The sequence below is a fragment of the Sceloporus undulatus genome, chromosome 1 (assembly GCF_019175285.1).
Source record: "Sceloporus undulatus isolate JIND9_A2432 ecotype Alabama chromosome 1, SceUnd_v1.1, whole genome shotgun sequence".
Lineage (NCBI taxonomy): Eukaryota > Metazoa > Chordata > Lepidosauria > Squamata > Phrynosomatidae > Sceloporus > Sceloporus undulatus.
The window spans coordinates 128,153,014-128,173,679 of NC_056522.1; the positions used below are offsets into that span (position 1 = coordinate 128,153,014).

The window sequence follows — 20,666 nt, forward strand, 5'->3', positions numbered from 1 at the left end:
AGGCTTTAGATATTTATACAGAAATGTACAGTCTGGGAAACAAAGATAAGCTTGAAGTCCTAGTGAAGGAAGGCAAATATGTCTTTATAGTATAACAGAGACCTAGTGGGATGACTCCCTTGATTGGAATGTGACAACTGAAGGCTATAATCTATTCTAAAAGAATCGATATGGAAGAAAAGGAAACATAGTAGCATTATATATCAAAGACAAATTCAAAAGCCTTGTGAGTGATCAGGCTAGATCAGTTGAGAGCATATGGGTAAAGATAAATGGAGAAATAAATAAAAATAGCATTATGTTGAGAGTTTACTACAGCCCACCAAACCAAAATGAGGTGAATGAGGTGATGGATGATGCTTTTCAGAAACGGATCTCAGACATCGGACATCTGCAAGATGCATGAAGTGGCATTTATGGGAGACTGCAACTATCCTGATATCGTAAGACCAACCCTGCTAAGCATAGGCTCTCAGGCAAATTCTGATGTGCCTTTCAGATAATTTTCTTTCAAAATGTGGAGGAAAGAGCAAGGGGATCATCACTCCTGGACTTGATCCTAACTAACAGGAAGGAGTTGGTCACTGAAAACAAAGCAGTTGTCACTTTATGGGACCTATTCAATGCACAGAATACACTGTGGATCTTTACTCCAGATACATACTGTGTTTCCCCTGTAAGCACCACAAAGATCAGTTTCTCAATTTCATGAGAACATGTCTCACAGATTATTGCTAAACTCAATTAAATCTATAACACATAAAGATAAATATACTCTCTTGTCTGAGGAAAAGGTGAATACTGAGTAAGGATGGAAGCCTCAGAATATCTTTATAATAATTAATAATAATTTGTTTTATTTATATACCGCTATTCCAAAGATCATAGCGGTAAACAGCAAGTAAGCTAATTAGCAAGTAAGCTAATTTGCCCCAACAGTCTGGGTACTCATTTTAGCGACCTCGGAAGGATGCAAGCCTGAGTCGAGCTTGGGCCCTTTTGCTGGTCTTGAACTCGCAACCTTGTGGTCTTGAGTAAATGGCTGCAGTACAGGCATTTAACCACTGCACCACCAGAAGTAATAGTGACCTTGTATCTAATACATGTTTATTCAGGGTTCCAGTTTAATGCTCAATGGAATTATGCACAGTTTGGGTTTCCCAACCAGATTGGATTCATAGCACAGCACTTACAGACACTTGGTAAAATCCTTGCTTGAATCACAAAGAAACTAAGGCATGTCGGAAAGTCGTGAGAAACTAATCATTCTTGAATTTTATGTCCTTCCTCTCTAATCATTTGGAAAACCAATCTAATAGGTTATGGAGCTAAACCTAGCACTTCTACTTTTAACTATAGAGAATCTATCTATTTGGGGGCTATAATAAATGTCTAGAAGCCTTTCAAATTGTAATTAGAATTTTTTACCAGAGGAGGGCATAAGAGAAGTGTTTTGTTTCCCTTAACATATCAGATGCTTAAGTGAGCAAAACTTGAACGTCATCATGGTTTTATATTAGATATTCTGAACAAGTGATTTGTTTTAACCATTTGTGTAATTTGTTCCAGATTATTGTGAACTCTCACCTCCAGAGACCGAGAGGCAAAGAGAAGAATACTGTTGTTCTTTAACTCTCATCACCACTCATCTTCCTCATCTGATTCAATTGGTCAACATGCAGTACTCATTACTTATTAGTATAAACCACTGATTTAAACAGGATACACATCAGTGTACAATCATGTAAGATTTTTTACTTACATCTCATTTTGAATTACAAAGGCAGCGTACATAGGCTTAAATCTAATGTAACTGTTACAAGCACCAGGATTTGGGGCATATAACCCATCCTCCCAAGCTTTCTCTGGTGCTAAAAAACGACTGTAGAGTTTTCCAGTACTCTGGAGATTTTTAGATTTTTTAAAAGATCAATGGCTGTAGAAAGAGAGATAATTTGTTTCACTACTGCTTGTGTTCTGGTCATAAAGTATTAATATACCATCACTAAAAGCAAAGACTTTTTATTCTGCAAGATTGTGAGAAATGAAGGTTTTCAAAGAAAGGGCTTTTAAGAGGATGCTATACTGTTCTAACTGTACTTTTATCATTTTCATTTTAATCGCATGTTTTAAAATGTTTTTAGAGTTGTCAATAGTTCAATTCCATTTTATTGTTTATCTTTTGTATGTTTTAAATATATTGTATTTTTATTATCATTTGTAAGCCATCTTGTATCCCTGTTTTGTGGAAAAGGCAAGACTATAAACAGAGGTGGTAGCAACAGCAGAAGAACTCTGATGGCCAAATTTCTTCACCAACTGCATTTCAACTGTCTTTAAATGTAGCCCAATGTCTGGATGTCAGTGGAACAAAAGCAAAGCCGACCTGCTTCTTCCAGGTAGGAATGTAGTTGTTGAACCAGCCAGAGATTCTAAAAGGACATCCTAGTCACAGATGTCGCCTGAGCATACAGAAACTTCATTTGATCCAGATCTCCAAACTACATGCTTGATCATTTACAGGAGAGTAATGCTTTCTAAAGAAAGACTGTGCATCCCCATCCAGGTATGTAAAACCCATGTGTTGTTGTTGTTAGCTGCCCTCAAGTTGACCTTGGCTCATGGTGACCCTATGTATGATGAGACATCTCCAAGCCCTCCCTAACCTCCACTGCTCCGCTCAGGTCCTGCAGATTAAGGCACATGACCTCTCTGATTAAGTCCATCTACCTGGTCAGTGGTCTTCCTTCCTTTCTACTGCCTTCTACATTTCCTAGCATTACTGTCTTTTCTACTGAGTCATGCCTTCTCATGATATAGCCAAAGTATGACAGCCTCAATTTAGTCATCTTGGCTTCCAGGGAGAGTTCGGACTTGATGTGTTCTAAGACCCATCTGTTTGTCTTTTTTGGCTCTCCGTAGTATTCTCAGCACTCTTCTCCAGCACCACATTTCAAATGAATTGATTTTCTTTTTAGCTGCTTTCTTCACTGTTCAGCTCTCACATCCATGGTGATGGGGAATACAATACAATGGACTGGACGATTCTAACTTCACTGCTCAATTGTATATCATTACTCTTTAGGATCTTGTCTAGTTCTTTCATTGCTGCCGTTTCCACATTCCTAGTCTTCCAATTATCTCTTGACTGCAGTTTCTATTCTGATCAATGTCTGATCTAAGGTATGGGAAATCTTTTAACTATTTCAATTTCCTTGTTATCTAGGTTGAATGTTATGTAGATTCTCCGTGGCCTTAATTTTCATTTTCTTTATGTTCAGCCACAAGCCCGCCTTTGATTTTCTTCCTTGACCTTCCTTAGTAGTAAATGTTCCAAGTCCATGATGTTTTCTGCTAGTTGTATGGTGTCATCTGCATATCTTAAATTGTTAATGTTCCTTCCCCCTATCTTTACTCCTCCTTCATTTAAGTCTAAACTTGATCATCGTATGACATTTTCTACATACAAGTTGAACAAATAGGTGATAGTATGCAGCCTTGTCTGACCCCTTTGCTAACTAGGAACTATTCTGTTCTCCATATTCTGTTCTAACAATTGCCTCTTGTCTTAGAATATATTAACAGGGAAATTGTCTTGCTTCTTTAAATCCAACGACCCATGCAGCCAATTGCACAGTGTCTGAAATAAATATATTCCAGGGAACGCAACAACACAGTATAGTGCAAACAATAGGAGTCACTATCAAATAGAGGAACAATGCTCCAGTTTTTTCCTGAAATGTTTCCTGAAGATTGCTAAACTGTTGGAAGTCTTATATTGTCCATTTTTTAAAGCAACTGTTCCAGAGCCACATGGAACAGTAGGATCATTATTATGTGCACTGGCACTGTGTTCTAGGTTTTGGTAAAGAATCAACTAATTTGCTGGGCAAACCAGAAGATCATCTTTTATATCTTTCTCTGGAAAGCTGTGGGAATCAAACCAATTCCTTGAACCTGTTTCAAAAATAAAAAGCCTAGAGACTCATAAAGATACAAAAACTTTGATTAGGATGCACAAAATTTTAATTTGACAAATACTGCCTGAATTGACTGTGCATAGGACAAGTCCCTTCACCACCTTTACCCACCTCCATCTGCCCCCAAAGGCAAACAGCAGAGGCTGATGATCCAACTCTGGAAGGAGAACTGTGGCACAGCCATATCACCAATGTATATTTCTGGGCAAGGGTGGTCTGTGTGCTTCCTGGACTACATCTACCCCCCCCCCCAGGGTGTTTTTGCAACCCAGAAGCCCTTATAACCTGAATGTCATCCTGAAATGGCCAATAGCACCCCCAGTTTCATTCACTGGAACTGAGGCAAAAAGGACAGACTCACCTTCCTAAGGCATGTATAGATTTTTTTTTTCTTGTACAGTGGTCTCCTGTTTCCAAAGAAGCCCTGCAAAGTCCTAAAGAAGGTGAGTGAATCTCCTGAAATGCCGCAATTGCAGCAAATTGGCCAATGACACCCCTGAAGGTTTTGTGGGGGTGTTATTGGCCAATCTGGGCCAAAAACATTTTCAGACACCCCCAATATTTCAGGGATGGGGGCATGTGAGTTCCATTAGGGAGCCAATGAAGCCCCCAACCACTGGTAGTTTCCCACTGTTGGTCATAGATAGGAAAGATGGTAGAAAAAGATTAATGAGCTTAGTTAATAAGTCTTTTTAAAAAATCTAATTCAGTTACATTTATGTTAGAAGGGGGGAATCACTATTAAGTTTGTGTTAAATTGCCATTTAATTTATGCCAAATGCCTGCATTAAAAACCTTACCAGAGTGAAGCCAAAAAAAATGTTGTCCACGATTTTAGTCCCACCCCCTTCCTCTGACTTTGTTTTAAGCTTAGGAGAGAAGGAAGCAGATACATGGAAATCAGAAAACCCTTTCTTTTCCTTTCCCTTTCTTCGTCCCTTCTAATCTAATTTTCTCATCCCCTTTTTTCCCTTTAATTTGCTGATTCCCATGTGGAAAGGACCAGATGGGAGAAATGTTAAATTTGTTATCTCACTAGTACTGTGTCTTATTTAATTAATTAATAACTGAATTGTAGGATTATACAAATACTGACATTCCAGCTTAAGCCAATAAATAGTTTTCAGTAAAATTAATCAAAGTGGCCTTTTAATTTTTTAAAAAATCCAACTTAACTCATTTTAACTGGCTAGTTCTCATCTCTATTGCTAGCTTAGAGACTGGGATGAGTCTATCATGCTTCCTATTTACAACCAACTAAATTCCCATTTGTTGTCTCAGAGAAAACTCACTGGCTTCCATCCCAAAGCAAACAGCATAGGCTCTGGCATATTCTGCCCTGCTATCATATCTAGCCACCCATCAATAAAGGTAAACAGAAAGTTGGGATGAGAAGAGCAGCAGACCCTTCTGTGAGACTGGTCCTTGTTGTGAATGCCAAAGCGGGTTCACAATTCAATCATCTGCTCCTGTGCCCCCCATAAAAGTTGTCTTTTTAAAAAAAATACAAATCTCTGCCCCTAAGAGCTTACGAAATAAACTAATATGCAATTAGAACACAGACTATATTGAATGTTACTCCTCTAGGAACGCACATGTGAACCTTTAATGGTAGCTACACAATTCTTTCATCTGAGTTCGGTGGTTTTCTCATAGTACACCAATGGAACAATCCGGCCCCTCATTCTTGCAATGACCCAAATATTTCCATCATTTTACTGAGGACTTTGAAGATTAAAATTTGTAGGTCTGGTGAGACACAAAACAACTTTTCCTACAGAGTAACATTGGCAAAGGGATTTTTACATTTCTGGTATCAGCTGTTCACAGTATTCACAGCCTTTCCTTCTTCAAGCTGAATGTTGAAGGAACTGTAAGCTTATCACCGCTATTTAAATTACCAGTTCTCTTTTTAAAACCACCTCAACAGTATACAGAGAGATTTTCCCCCCTTTTAACACATTAGGTGTATGCTAGTGCTGATGTACAATTAACTAGTGGTGATGAATTCTGAAAAGATGTATCCCTATTTTGAGATTTTTACCCCAGGAGTCATAGGCAAACACTTTATCTTTCCTGTTACTCCTACAGTCCTGCAATTTTCTATCTATATTAAATTATAGTTTACAGTACATACCATATTTATATACTAAAGTTTACTTTATATGTCATACTTTAACAAAATAACTGTAAATTATTGTATTTCTTTGTCAAAGAAACTCAAGGGTGAAAAATGCAATTTTTCCAGAGGCAGTAAAATGCAAGGACACTTTTAAGGCTAAACAAGAAAACAATAGCAACTCAACTATACACATATTTCAAAATAAAGATAAATTCACAATGTAAAGTCCCATCACATGCATCAGCGGTGTGACAAAAGGTTGCATCAGATTTCAACAATCCAAACAGGTCCTACTTACTGTAACTGCTATAACAAAATTGAGAAATCAATTTTATCTGTGAAACAACTGCTAAATCACTGCACTGAATGCCAACTGCAATAGAGAAACAGTGCTTATTGAAAGAGATTCCACTGGTTACCCACTGAGAGCTAGGATTACTGAATAACTTTCGTAAATTGCAGATTCATTGTAGAGTCCTAAGCAATCACATTACAATTGTACAGAACAACTGGTCCTTTTTTTACAGATTTAACATACAATTAAAAATGTTAAGAAAAGTTAATTTACTGACCAAAGGTACATGAGACTGTTTGTCCTAATGATGCTTGCAACAGATTTGATACAAACGACTTACAAAGGTATAACAATTTAGTTTGTACAGAACACGGTCCTATTTGTTACCAATAAATAATTATACGGAAGCCGTTGAAACCCTTTCCATTTGACAAATATCAGTATCATGAGATGTTTCTCCTCATGCTGTGCAGACAGACAGATAGGTAAACACGATTCAGAAGAACTGACAAAATCTTTCTTCTTCAGCTGTAAAAGAAAAGTTCAGCACCCAAACTTCAACACCTCTAGAAAACACTATAGAAATTTGAATAATCTTTGCCTTCTAATTTGTGTGTTCACTTAACACTTTTCTGCTGCATCAGATGGAAGAAAAATGTGAACAACATAACTATTGAAATAAATTACACTACAAATTATTGTAGCAATAAGACTGATAATTAGGATAAACGTCATCCACTCATCATGCAATGAAAGCTTATGTCTCAATAACTCTATTAGTCTTTAAGGGTATCAGGTCCCTACGGTTTCTACTAAAACAGACACGTTATAAAGTCTAGAAATGTAAGTCAAAAATTGACCCAAAACAACCTGGGTTGACTTATCCATGGGTCCATGTAAGTACTGAATCTTAATTCTTATATTAAAAGAAGGAACCATCCCGGGTGAAAAGCAAGAGTTATCTGTCCTGGAAGCACTGACCCCCTCTCACTCTCACCATCCAGCCTTAAGAGTGAGCACAAAGAGTTAGTCCCTGGAATTTGTAAGTTCTTTGACATATTTTTGCTTTGCTTCATCCTTTAGATCCTTTGCTGCAGCCCCAATGTTTTACCCTTGACTTATCAATGGTCATACAAAAATCCATAATTTGGCCCCAAACCTTGCCCCCATTTATACATTCAACTTATAATTGATATAACGGTAACATGGGCGGTATCCAGACCAACGCAAAGCACCGGCCTGGATACATACTAGGGGTTGCCCTCAGGGCATCCTTACAGACAACCCCGCAACCTTAGGATGTACTCTGTATTCAAAATGGCAGCGCCCTAGTACACATGGGCACCGGCATTTGACTGTACAGACGCGCTGTGTCCAAACGGTGCAGTGTGGGTCACATCATGGCACGCTGTAGGGCACTTGTGGAGTCCTTCAGCAGCGACCGAAAGGAGCTCCGTTTCGGAGCTCCTTCCGTGCGTATCGCTGGCACGGCCTCTTAAACAGCCACGCCAGCAATACAGAGAAAAGGGGGACAAGTGGCCCTTCTCCCTCCCCTTCCAGCCACTGTCGGGGTGTCCTGGGCATGAAGCCTGAGGTTCCCCAAGACCTGGAAAAGCGGCAGATCAGGGCCTCTGGGGCTGCCACTGTGGCACTCAGAGGCCCTGATCCTTCAGGAAAGGGGTAGTCCTGTACCCGCCCTGGTTAACCCTGCCTCAAATAACCCTTACAAAATGATTTATGACACTAGGGTATGAGGAAACTGGTAGTGTTCCCATTAATTTTACTACAGTCACAGTAACTAATATGGATTCAATTTTCAGTGCACCATCAAGTGATCACAAATTTTGTAATTCTTAGCAAGTTTATGCCAAACAGCTGTAAAGAGTTCATGTTTCACAGTGGAAAGAATTTCTCATTTGGGCAAATGAACCTGAATTACCAAGGCTACTGGCAGGTTTGTAAACAATGAACCTCACTGTGACAGGTACTCCCAAACATTATAAATACCTTCTTGGGAGTAAAGTGTCCATTCATTTAACTTTAATTGCACACTCTCAGTGACTAAAACAGGCAGAAGACAAGGTCTACCTAGGAGAAACATGTGGCCAGTTGTAACAGAATTTCTTACAATTAGCTCCAATTCACACTTATTGCCTCCACTCATACACACTTTTCTTTAAAAGTGACTATTTTCTCATCTTTTGTTGCATTCCTCGAAAGGATGCAATCCAAAGTAATGGGGGGGGGGCTTTTATGAGATGTTTTAATCTTTCAATGAGTAAAAAAAATTTTTAAAGAAGCTGTTAATCAAAATTGGCAGTAGGATTTTTATACAAAACATGCTCAGATATAAGAGAATGGGTTTTCCATTTAGAAGCCCAAGTTAAAAACAAATCCTAAATGGTCTAAGGTACAAACATGCTCTGGATTACTCCCTTATTAATTTGGCTACTTTGTTACCCAAGTTCCAGATGTAAATGCTAATTATTACTTCTCCCACTAGAGTACAAACCATTATTTACATTTCTGGACCAAAGAGAACTTGCTTTCCTTTCAGCAAATCTTCAAACCATTTGGAAAATGAGATGAAAGCAGCATACTGGATTTGAGAAGCCAAATAATGAACCATCAGCTGTTTTAACTAATGAGTCACTGCAATATTCAGTGCTTCTAGGGGCATGTCTGTTAAATTACTTCTGAAAGCAGGATTCCCTGTTAATTCTTTGTGTTTCAACATTTGGTACAAGCAGCTCAGTATTTGTTAGGAACAACTCCTGAGCGCTGTTCTGGCAAAGCAAACTTCGGCCCACTGGTATGAGTCATTTCTTTCCTTGCTTTGTAAGAGGGGGAGGGCAACACAATGCAACCTCGAGGAAGTTCTAGTCAAACCCTGCATGTTACACACAAAGCCTGTTTCCCCGAATCTGACATAAGTTATGAGCTAACCCATTCAAAGGCGTATGGGCTAGTTCACAGTTAAATACTACTAACATCACTCCCTATAAATTACTACTATATAATATATCAACTTCTGAAATGTGCACTGATCACTTACAATAAACACAATTTTAAAAAAAACCCAATCAAAACACAGTTAAAACAACAGAGCACCAAAGCAATCAGGAGGATAAAATCAGTCTTGCAATGCAATGAAAGGCCTAGATAAAAAAAAACTCACCTAGCACTGGGGCAGATTCAGGGTGAAAAAATATAAAATGTTGAACATGTTTGGGTAAATAAGAAGGTAAATAAAGGCTCCTGGTGCTAAAAGAGTGTAGTAACGAAGCAGGTATACTTCCCCAGAGGGGAGTTTCAAAGCCAGGGTATCAGCACTGGGAAACAGTGTTGGCCAAATTCGCGACTTTCACGCGAAAACGGGGACTTTTCAGCTTTTTGGGTGATTTTCGCGCCTGCTCTAATTCAGTGCCTTTTCCCGCGACTTGGCCCCTTCACTCCAGCCTGAGAAGGCTGGCCTGCAGAGCAACCAAAACCCTTTGGAGTGTAACAGTTCACTCATCCAAGAGGGCGGAAAAAACTCTCTCCTCCTCTCTCTCCAATCATCCCTCTGAGAGCCGGATGGAGCAAGCCCAACCAACCCAACTGTTGGAGTTCAGCCATCAGAGAGAGGACAGTGATTGCCCCCCCCCCCCAGGCATTCTCAGGCTCCAGGGGCAAAAAGTCTGGAGAGAGGCAGGAGTGAGGATCTGGCTGGCTTAATACCCAATTGCCTTGGATTTCCAAGTAAACATAAGTTTTAAGGCACACAAAGACAATACTTGATAATGGTATCATGGCTGATGTTGTGGACTTCTGTGTGGGCCTGAAGGGACATTTGAATTCTTAATTCCTGAGCTTGGGCAGAGTGCCCAAAGCCTACCTCTCAGGGTGTGTTGTGACTGTAGGACCATTTGGGTTGTGTGATGTGAATGCGATGTCCCGAGTGTGTGTGTGTGTGGTGTGTGTGTGTGTTAGTGATTAAACATGCCTCTGAGCATGGGAGAGCACCTGGTAAGTTGGCATCCCTGCCCTGTCTTCCCAGAATTTGTTTTGTGCGCTCTTTTCGTTCCCTTTTCATTGCCATCCATACTGCAGAAATAATCCAGTTTTGCACTGCTTCTAACTGCAAGGCTCCTTGCGATGATGGGATTCTAGGCACAACAACCCTCCAAGCCCAGAATTCATGCATGGAGCCTGGCTGCCAGAAAAACAGAGCTCAACATGTCACAAGAAACTACAATTCCCAGGATCCCCGGTTTGACAATGGAATTGCCTCCACGCTTCCAGATCACAGCCCCAGAGAATGAGTCTACAGCATATCAGTGTTGCCAATTTAAATCCATTCTCAGCGCATTTGGATTTAATAATGAATAATAAAATAATAATAATATGGATGATGAAGAGAGATCTTGTAGCACCTTTGAGTCTCACTGAAAAAAAGTTGGCAGCATGAGCTTTCCTAGACTTAAGCGATTTCCTCAGATGCATGGGAATTGTAGTTCATTGTGCACCACGAGCTCTTTCCACAAAACTACAATTCCCAGGGTTCCCTAGCACTGAGCCAGGCAGTTAAAGTGGTCTCAAACTGGTTAATTTCTGCATATGGATTGGGCCTTGAGCATTTTTAATAACGAGGTCCAAAACACTGCAGAAATAATCCAGTTTGTGACCGCTTTAACTCTCCTGGCTCAGTGCTAGGGAATCCTGGGAATGTAGTTCGTTGTGGCACCAGAGCTCTTTCTCACAAAACTACCCTCCCAGGGTTCCCTAGCACTGAGCCATGGCAATAAAAGGTGTCAAAACTGGATTTATTTCTGCAGTGTGGTTGCATCCGAACACATTTCTATTTGGCACAAAGCTTCCTGAACCCCCTTCATGTCAAAATAAATATCTTAAAGGACTGAAAGATTCTTTGTTTGGTTCAGTGGTGATTTTGAGAGTTGAAATAAGTTACCATTATTTTATTCAATTATGTTTACGTTTATTTGCAAACTCCCTTTAACATTATGGGAATTTTCTGGATGTGACTGAATATTCCGTGTGATCTGGGGGGATTCAGCGGGTTTTGGACAAACATTTCCGGGAATTATCTTCGAGGTTTGTTGGCAACACTGCTGGGAAAGCTCTATGTTTTGTGCATACTGTATATACTTGTGTACAAGTCGACACATATAAATTGAAGGAAAGTTTGGGGGGCCAAAATCATGACATCTGATATGACCCATGGATAAAAGTAAAGGGTAAAACTTAGGGGCATGTAACAAAGGACATGAAGGGGAAGATACCACTTCCCTCCCTCCTTCTCCCTCTCTAGACTTCTCCCAGCTACCTAACACCATTTCCCTGGTTCTGAAGGAGAAGGTTTTAGTCAGCTTGAGAAAGGAAGGAAATGGAGTTAAATGGGGTGTTTGTTTGATGGGGAGAAAAGGTTTAGCATCGGAAAAGGAATCACCTCTTTCACACACAGACACACATTCCCTGTCCTTTCAGAGATCACTGCCAAGGCACGGAGAATGTGGCATGGGACAAAGTGTCTATCAAGACCTTTCTAAGCAGTGTTACTCTACTGACCCATATATAAGTTGACCCATGATTTTAGAGTCAACTTTTGGGCATAAAATTGTTGACTTATACAGTGAGCCCACACTATATGCGGGCTTGTTATAAGCAGCTTCCAGCTTACACGGAGAATGGGAGCACACACATAGCTGCGCATCGAGCAAGAGCCCCTTTATATCTAATGGGGCTTGAGCATAAGCGCTTTTTGCCTTACGCAAGGGGGGGGGGTCCGGAATGGATCCCCCATGTAAGGCAAGGGTGGACTGTAGTCAAGTATATAAACAGTATACACCTTTCTTAGATGAAACATGATGCTTATAGTGCACTGGCATATTGGTTTAGAAATAGGTGCTCCTTCAATCATTTGGGCTCCAAGCCATTTCAAGCTTTGCAGTTGACCACTTTGAATTGGCCACAGAAGTGAAAAAACAGCCAATGTTTTCCTTTCAGAATTGACATAACATGGTCTCATCTAAATAAATTATGCATCATCTCATCCTTGCAGATGAATTCTGTACTTTCTGAAGCTTTGAACCACTTGCAGCACTAGGCTCCTTACACAGTCCACCCCAGAGGCTACCAGAGCATGGATCCACATGCTCAGACTAACAGCTGAAACTATCCCACAAAGTCGGACCACATGATGTTCTCAACATGCTTTTTGGATCTGTTTCACTGATGGCATCTAGATCAGATTGAATGCAACTGATCTAGCAAACCAGCCACAGGGAAGCCTTCTTCTGTTCAGTTGGGTAGAAGAGGAGGAAATAAAACTGGAATAGCAACATAAAATGATCTGACACTGATGACACATAATTGTGGATTTCATAAGTGATTGAAGGCAATGCAGAGGTGCATAATTATTGTATCTATAACGAGGAACATCTGTAGAAGTGTATAGTACAAAAAGGAATTTGAGACAGCACAATGGGAGGGTCAATAGTTTAGAATTAGAGTTTAATCAGTGGGGTGTTTTGCTAGTTATGAGGAAAGAAGACAGTGGTTCTCAATTAACAGCCCATTTACATGTAAGGATATCAGAAGTTTTGTCCAAGGTTTCTCTTAACCATCATTTTGTTAATCCACTGAGAACTCTTGGCTTCTTTCAGGGCTATTAATCATGGCATCTACCTGAGCCATCTGTTTGGGATAAAGCGGTGATTTTGTGTACTTGGTTCACTAGGTCAGAAGGCAGTGTTCTAATTTGTGTCTCATCCTGTCTAGTACCTGAAAATCCCAGCTGAGGTTATTCAGAGATCTGGAATGAAGTGCCATCAGCATGCTGATGACATGTAAATCTACCTATCCTTTTTGTCAGATTTAGGTGAGATAGCAGAAATACCTGGTATCTGGGATGACTGATGTGCTGAATGAGCACCACGAATCTGAGGTTTAAACCAGATATTATGGAGATAAAATCAGTGAGTGGTTCATTTGTCCTGGGAGTGGTTTCATCTGTTCTTGATGGAGTTTCAACCCCCTTAAAACAGGAGTGGAAATGCTGTGCCTTCTGATGTTGGAAGCCACAAGACTTACCACTGGCTTTTCTGGCTATGGCTGCTGAAACATGCAGTCAAACAACATCTGGGGTGCTGCATCACCTTAAAAAGCCCAGTCTTGCAGTTTGAGGGTGATTTTTGGTTCAGACTCACCTCTGAATCATATTCCATTGAGTAAGCCATGTACCAGCTGTGTGATCCATCACAGAAAGAGTGAGCCTAATTGCTGTTGTTGCACTGTTCAAACCACACCTTTGCAATGTGTTCAGTGTGGGGCTGCCTCTGAAGATGTCTGAAACTGTGGTTGGATTAAAACCCAATTTCAAGATGGCTGATGCAAATGAAACTTTACCTAGTTCTTAATTTACAGTGCTGCTAGTACGTTTCTAAGGATAGTTCTATAATTTCAAGCTGTGGATATTTAGAAATGTTTATAGAACTGTCTACTCTATCAGAATCTACCCAAGTGCATTTTTGAGGCCTCTACCTTTTGGGAGAAAGGGACTTCTTTGGATTCCTGAGTGTGTAATGTCCCTTGCATGGAGGATAGTCTTTGGTCAAACACTGTCTTTTTTGTATGTAGGCATGAAGTATAATTTTTAAAATAAATAAAACAAAATAAAAGATGTATACATATGGTTCTTGCCCAAGAAAGAGTGGAGCTTAAACATACATTTGACGAGTCTTTAATACAGTGCTTGCTTTTTGTGGGAAAGGGTTTACAGCACCCACCACTTCTACTGCAGAAGCCCACTATCCTACTTTCAAAACAAATGTCTGCTAGGTTTGCTTCTTAAACTGCCACATATCATTGGGGAGGGGAGGGAAGAGAATCCTTTGAATTTTGAAAAGTAAAACACACTGAGTTCAATGGGGTGTGTTTCCAGGTGTTAATGTTAAACTGCCAATGATATTTATTCTTAGCGAAGTATGCTTCAAACTCTAGCTGTGGTTGTGAACAGCAGAGAATATATGCTAATCCTCATCATCTATAGGAGGATACAGACAGGCGGCTCCATGTCGCTTGTTTTTGCCCCTCGTCGGCACCGCACCAACTGCACAGCGTGGCACCGACGCACTCTCTAAAAAGAAGCCACCTAGAGCTTCTGGCGAACGTCATTTGGGTGCGCAGATGCCTGCGTGTCACTGTCGTGCGCCCTATGTGGGCAGGGCCATGGCAACATGGTGCAAAGGCGCCGCTATGAGGGCTGGGTGCGTATGGACACCCAGCCCTAATGAGCCCTAAAATCGGCCCCATGATGGTGCTCATACACCAAGTCATAGACTTGTCATCAGAGTTTACAACACTGCACATTTTTCCCCCAGCATTACTCCAAATCAACTTTCCTCAATCTGGTGGCCTCCAGCTGTGTTGGACTACAGGCCATAGTGGCTGGGTATGAAGGAAGTAGTATTCTGACACATCTGGGGTGCACAAGGTTGGGCAAGACTGCTCCAAATAACCATCAAAATCTAAAGGACTATGCAGCTGGTTCCATATACTGAGGTGGGCTCTTGGCTTGCAAATATAAAACAGCCCACTTGTGTAATATAGCATATGCCTTTCAAAGCAGATGAGTTTCAAAAGTAATTTGCCATATAGTATATGAGTGTGTTGTTCAAAGAAGAAAAAATGACAAAAATGCTGCTGGCCATTCCTAAGCCCTTGAGCATCTAAAGTACTCATATATTCACCCATATCATTGCTGATTTGGGGGATGAGTCCTAGCACTGAAAGCGATGGTGAGGAATGCTTTGGGACCTACCTCCTGGCAATTCTGGCTCAAGTGATGCCCTGTTTTCAAAGAAAAAGGGGGAGTCCATGCTTAATTAGATCAGGAAGCAAGTACACCCAAAGGCAGTCATGAAAACTGAAAATAACTTTAAACCATTTTATGAGAACAGAGAGAGAATCAAAAGGACCATGAAAGCTACTTTCAGGAAGCAGCAGTTTAAGAGGCGCAATGATTCAAAGGTATGTGATAACACAGCAAGTCACTACAGACTGAAAACAACAATCTTTTAAAGTCCCTCAAAGCTACCTGACCTTTCCACAGCTACTGTCATCACCCCTTTCCATACCCACTGACCACTAGCACCCCCACCACTAAAGGAAACAGGAATGACACAGAGAGAGTGTAAGACATGAAGGAGTTGCTGTATTGAAAGCTGGAGATGACTCTTGTGCCTTTAATGCTTGCATTTTGTTGCTTGTTGTGTGCCTTCAAGTCACTTCCAACTTATGATAAACCTATCACAGGGTTTTCCCAGCAAGCCTTTGCCTCCTCCTGGGACTGAGAGAGTAGTGTGATGTACTGGTTTGAGTGCTGGACTATAACCCTGGAAAATCCTCGTTCAGCCATAAAACCCACTGGATGACCTTGGACAAGTCACATCCTCTCAGCCTCTGGGAAAGGCAAAGGCAAACCTTCTCTGAACAAATCTATCCAAGAAAACTCAATGACAGGGTCGCCTGAGGGTCGCCATAAGTCCCAAATAGCTTGAAGGCACACACCAACCAACAAGTTCCCTCAGACCACTACTCTTTATGGCTCTTTTAATGGTTGTGTAGCAGAAGGCTTTCCAGCAGACACAGGGGCAGCCTCATGAATTTCACAGGGTTTGCTTAAGCAAGGAATACTCAGAGGTGGTTTTGCCAGTTCTTATTCTACAGCACCATTATGGAATACTGCAAAAGCCTTACTGATAACGTATTGACACAAGCTCTTACAACAGAACCTTTCAAGATATTCCTGACCAGCTGGACTTTGGCAGACTGTTCCTGGCAGACTGTTCCTGTAACAGTTACAGGTCAACCATTTAGTTTATATATAATAAACCCACAAGCAGACATTCTTGGCTGCTGCTATAGTGCAGAAATAAAGCAGTTTAACACCACTTTAACTGCCATGACTCAATCCCAGAATTTCATTGAGACATGCCAATTAAAGCTGCTTTATTTCTACAATGTGGCAACAGCACTTGATGTCCTGTTTTAAGATGTTTTCAATACATATAAAACTGTTGAGGGGCAGAGGGAAAAAAAGACACAAGAGCCCTCTCCAGTTTTCACTCTGGCGACCCTAGGGAAGAGGTTTGTTGTTGTAAGGGTCTCTGAGTCAATATCGACTCATGGTGACCCTGTGAATGAGATATCTCCAAGACCCTCTATCCTCTGTTCTCCCTACTCTAAATAACAAATAATCTGAGATATACTAAGCAAATAAAATAAGTAACAAAATGAATAAAATATAAATGGGCACTGTTAGAGGCAGGGAAATTGATGAAAGGAGCAGACCCATTCTGAAAGTTGAGGCCGTGAGGTTTCTACATAAGAACCAAGTTGCAATTACAGAACCAGTGGGTTGAATTTCTGATATAGGACATTGTAGGGCTGGGCAGGGTAGCTATGAAAGAGCGAGACAAGATCCTAAAGTGCAAAGATATAACATTGAATACAAAAGTGAAGACAGTCCAAGCCACTGAATTCCCCATCAACATGTACGGATGTGAAAGCTGGACAATGAAGAAAACAGATAAAGAGAACATCAATTCATTTGAGATGTGGTGCTGGGGAAGACTGGGAGCCAGCCTGGCGTAGTGGTTTGAGTGTTTGACTATGACTCTAGAGACCAGGGTTTAACTGCCAGCTTGGCCTATAAACCCATGATATAACCTTGGGTAAGTCTCTCAGCCTCAGGGGAAGGCAATGGCAAACCTCCTCTGAACAAATCTTGCCAAGAAAACCCCATGATAGGTTTGTCTTTAGACTGCCATAAGCTGGAAATGACTTGAAGGCCAATAACACACGTGCTGGAGAAGAATGTCGTGGATGCCTCCATTTTGAGCCTGGTTAAGAAGTGTGGGTTTATTATTTCTATGAGTGTGTTTAGCTTTTATTTTGTAACGTCCAACATTTTTTCTTGAACATCCTACATTTTGCAGTGCTTTGTCCTTTGAGGTGAGGACACTGGAAGCTGCCATGGAGACGAATGCCGAGGATGCCACAGACAGCCAAAAAAGACAAACATGTGGGCTCTAGAACAGCTAAAGGTCAAAGTCTCCCTGCACTCCCTAGAAGCCGAGACGATGAAACTGAAACTGTTGTACTTGGGCCGCATCATGAGAAGAGATGACTCATTAGAAAAAGCAATGATGTCAGGAAAGGGAGAAGATAGTAGAAAGAGAGGAAGACCACATGCCAGATGGATAGACTCAATCAGGGAGGCCATGGGCCTGAGCAGAGATGTAGAGGACAGAAGGTCTGTTCTTGCTGTTGTTAACTGTCCTTGAATTGACCCTCATGGCATCCTGTGGATGAGACATCTCCATCATTCTCCAACCTCAAGCTCTCTGCTCAGGCCTGAGGCATCATCCCTGACTGAGTCCATCCATCTGGCCTGGGGTCTCCCTCTCTCTCTGCTATCTTCTATCTTCCCCAGCATCATTGCTTTTCCCAAAGTAGCAATGCCACGGTTTCACCATCTTGGCTTTCAGGGAGAGTTAATCTGTTAACACATTAATCTGTTCAAGGACCCATTTGTTTGTCTTTTTGGCTGCCCATGTTATCCTCCGCACTCCAGCACCACACTTCAAACGAGTTGGTCTTCTTTTCATGTGGGCGGGGTACAGACCGCCGCTTTGCGGTGGTCTGCCGCCGCCGCCAGTAGGTCCGCGGGGGAGCCGGAGCCTTCACACTGCCCGACTCCCGCGCAGACCAAAAAAGAAGCTCCAAAATGGAGCTTCTTTTTAAGTCGCATTTGCGACGTAGCAAGGCGCCAGGGGCGCACTCACTACGTCACAATGCCCGCGACGCGTACGGACGCTCAGCGTCCGATACGTAAAGATGGCGGCGCCCGTATGAACAGGGCGTCGCCATCTTGTACGTATTCAATACGTACTAGGGTTAGGGGGGTGCGGAAGCACCGCCCCTTCCTAACCCTAGTACGTATTGATGACGTACTATTTGGCGGTCTGTAAACCGCCATGGTTTCTTTGCTGCTCAGCTCTCACATCTGTACATGGTGATAGGGAATGCAAAGGATCGGTCATTTCAAATAAACTTGTGACAGGGGCAGGGTTTACCTGACGTCCTCAAAATGTAGGACAGTCAAGAAAAAATGTGGGACATTACGAAATAAAAGCTAAAAATACTGATAGGAGTAATAAACCCACACTTCTTAGCCAGTCTCAAAATGGAGGCTGTTGTGGAAATTCCTCCCGGACAGAAGGCTGACATGGAGGACACAGCCTAGAAAAGGAGGACATCTGGTCACCCGGAACAAGGATTGCTTGCTGCTGTGTGCCTTCAAGCTGTTTTCGATTTAGGGTGACTCTAAGGCCACCCTGAGACACACTCTCTCAGCCTCAGGGAGCAGTAAGGGCAGAAACCCTCGGCCAAGAAAACACCATTAATTCTGTTTCAGGCTTTTATTTTTTTACTGTAGTTTTGAAAAAATGTTTTCCTTTTGTGAGCCGCCTTGGGTCCTTTTTGGGGGGAGAAAGGCGGCATAAGAATGAAATTAATGAACATATATAATAGGTTCTGTCATGGGGTTTCCTTGGCAAGGTTTGTTCAGAGGGTTTTGTTGTTATTGTTTGTCATGGCTATTCTCCGAGGCTGAGAGAGTGACTCGAACCCCTGTCCCCCAGGGCCTTAAGCCCAGCGCTGGAGCCACTGCGCCACGCTGGCTCTCTCCCTCTGACAGGACTCCCCCTCCCTGCCCCCAACTGTCACCTTCCAGAGGCCACGCCCCTGGCCACGCCCCCCGCCCACGTACCCTTGGCCTCGCAGTCGGCGCAGTACTTGTTGTCCTCCTCGCGCAGGAGCTTGGCCAGGATGGCCTGGTGCTGCTCGTTCTGCTTCTGCGCCTTCTCCCGGCACGAGCGGGTGGACATGGCGGAGGGAGGGGGACGGGAAGGAGGGAGGGAGGGAGAGGGGGCACAGGGAATGCGCGCGCGGCAGGCGTCGAGACCCTCGCGCCCGGCGGCGGCGGCGGCGGCGGCGACCAGGAGGCTTTCAAACAAAAAAAATGAGGCGGGCGGGCGCAGGGAAAACCAAGAACTCCGCTCCTGCCGAAGCCGGCAAGCCAACAGCGCTGGGGTGGCTTCCTCTTCCTCCCTCAGGCCAGCTCAGCCAACCAGCGGCGGCAGGAGGGAGGGAGGGAGGAGGGGCACCTCCCTCTCAACCGGAACTACTCCCATCCCGACTCCTGGCCTCCTGCGCCCGCGGAAGGACCTCCCCCTTGCTCTTCTTCTCGTGGTCGTCGCCGCCCAGTCCGGCGGTGCTCGAGTGACGCGTCCCTCGTGTGTCCAAAAAAGTGTTCCCGAGGGTAAAGGGAGCGGGAGGGAGATTTGCGCATGCGCGAGCTGTGGAGAAGGTTGCTGGATGGGCGGGGTCTTCTTAACATTGAAAGCGCGGCAGAGGAGGAGGGCAGGGGGAACGGCTTCTTAAGAGTTCGCCGATGGGCGCTTAGGGCACTAAACTCCCCCCCGCGAAGGGGTTAAGAATGGGCAGTTGATTATACACACACACACAAACCACACTCCTGACAAGTCACTATATATTATATATGTATACACACACACCCCTCAAGTTACTGCCCACATATTATATATATTTATATTATAGGGCAGTAACTTGTCAGGTGTGTGTGTATATATATTATATATTATATATTTAGTGACTTGTCAGGAGTGTTTTTGTGGTTATGCGAGTAACTTGTCAGGGGTGTGTATATATATATATCTAATATAATATATATATATATATAAAACCTTTTAAATACCAAGCTCGGGATGAGTCCTTCCTGATCTTCGTTTGCGAAGCAAAGCCAGGAGAAAAAGAGAGACCTAAAATCACTACTCTATATAGTATATATGTATGTAGAAAACATTTTAAAAACACAAACATACACATCCTGACACTGCCCATTTTTATGTGTGGGTGTGTGTTGGTATGTCCAAGTCAACCCCACAGTGAACCTATAATGGGGGTTTCTGAGGCTGCGAGTGTTGGACCCACCCAGGCCACATGGTGGGTATCCATGGCCTGAGCGGGGATTCCGACCTGCGTCTCTGGAGTTTTAGTTCTAAAGCTCAAACCACTACACTGATTTTTTTATACCAGATTCAAGCAAAACGTGAAACTGTTCAAAAAAAGTTAAAATTTCTAATATCAAACTTTGATTTTTGATTGACCCCATTTTGCTATT

At 42.4% G+C, this 20,666-nt stretch overlaps 1 protein-coding gene across 4 annotated transcripts in view; it reads right to left on the bottom strand.

The window, feature by feature from the left end:
* The window catches only part of SMAP1 (small ArfGAP 1), an 84,750-nt gene extending 65,117 nt beyond the window's left edge, over positions 1–19,633 (bottom strand). Inside the window, exon 1 of one of the 4 annotated variants that reach the window (XM_042476892.1) lies at positions 19,233–19,633. In XM_042476892.1, the coding sequence (XP_042332826.1) occupies positions 19,233–19,350 (118 nt within the window). In that variant the 5' untranslated portion in view covers positions 19,351–19,633. The remainder of the gene's footprint in view (positions 1–19,232) is intronic. The other 3 variants (XM_042476803.1, XM_042477061.1, XM_042476979.1) reach the window with 3 other exon arrangements.
* Between the last annotated feature and the right edge of the window lie 1,033 nt (positions 19,634–20,666).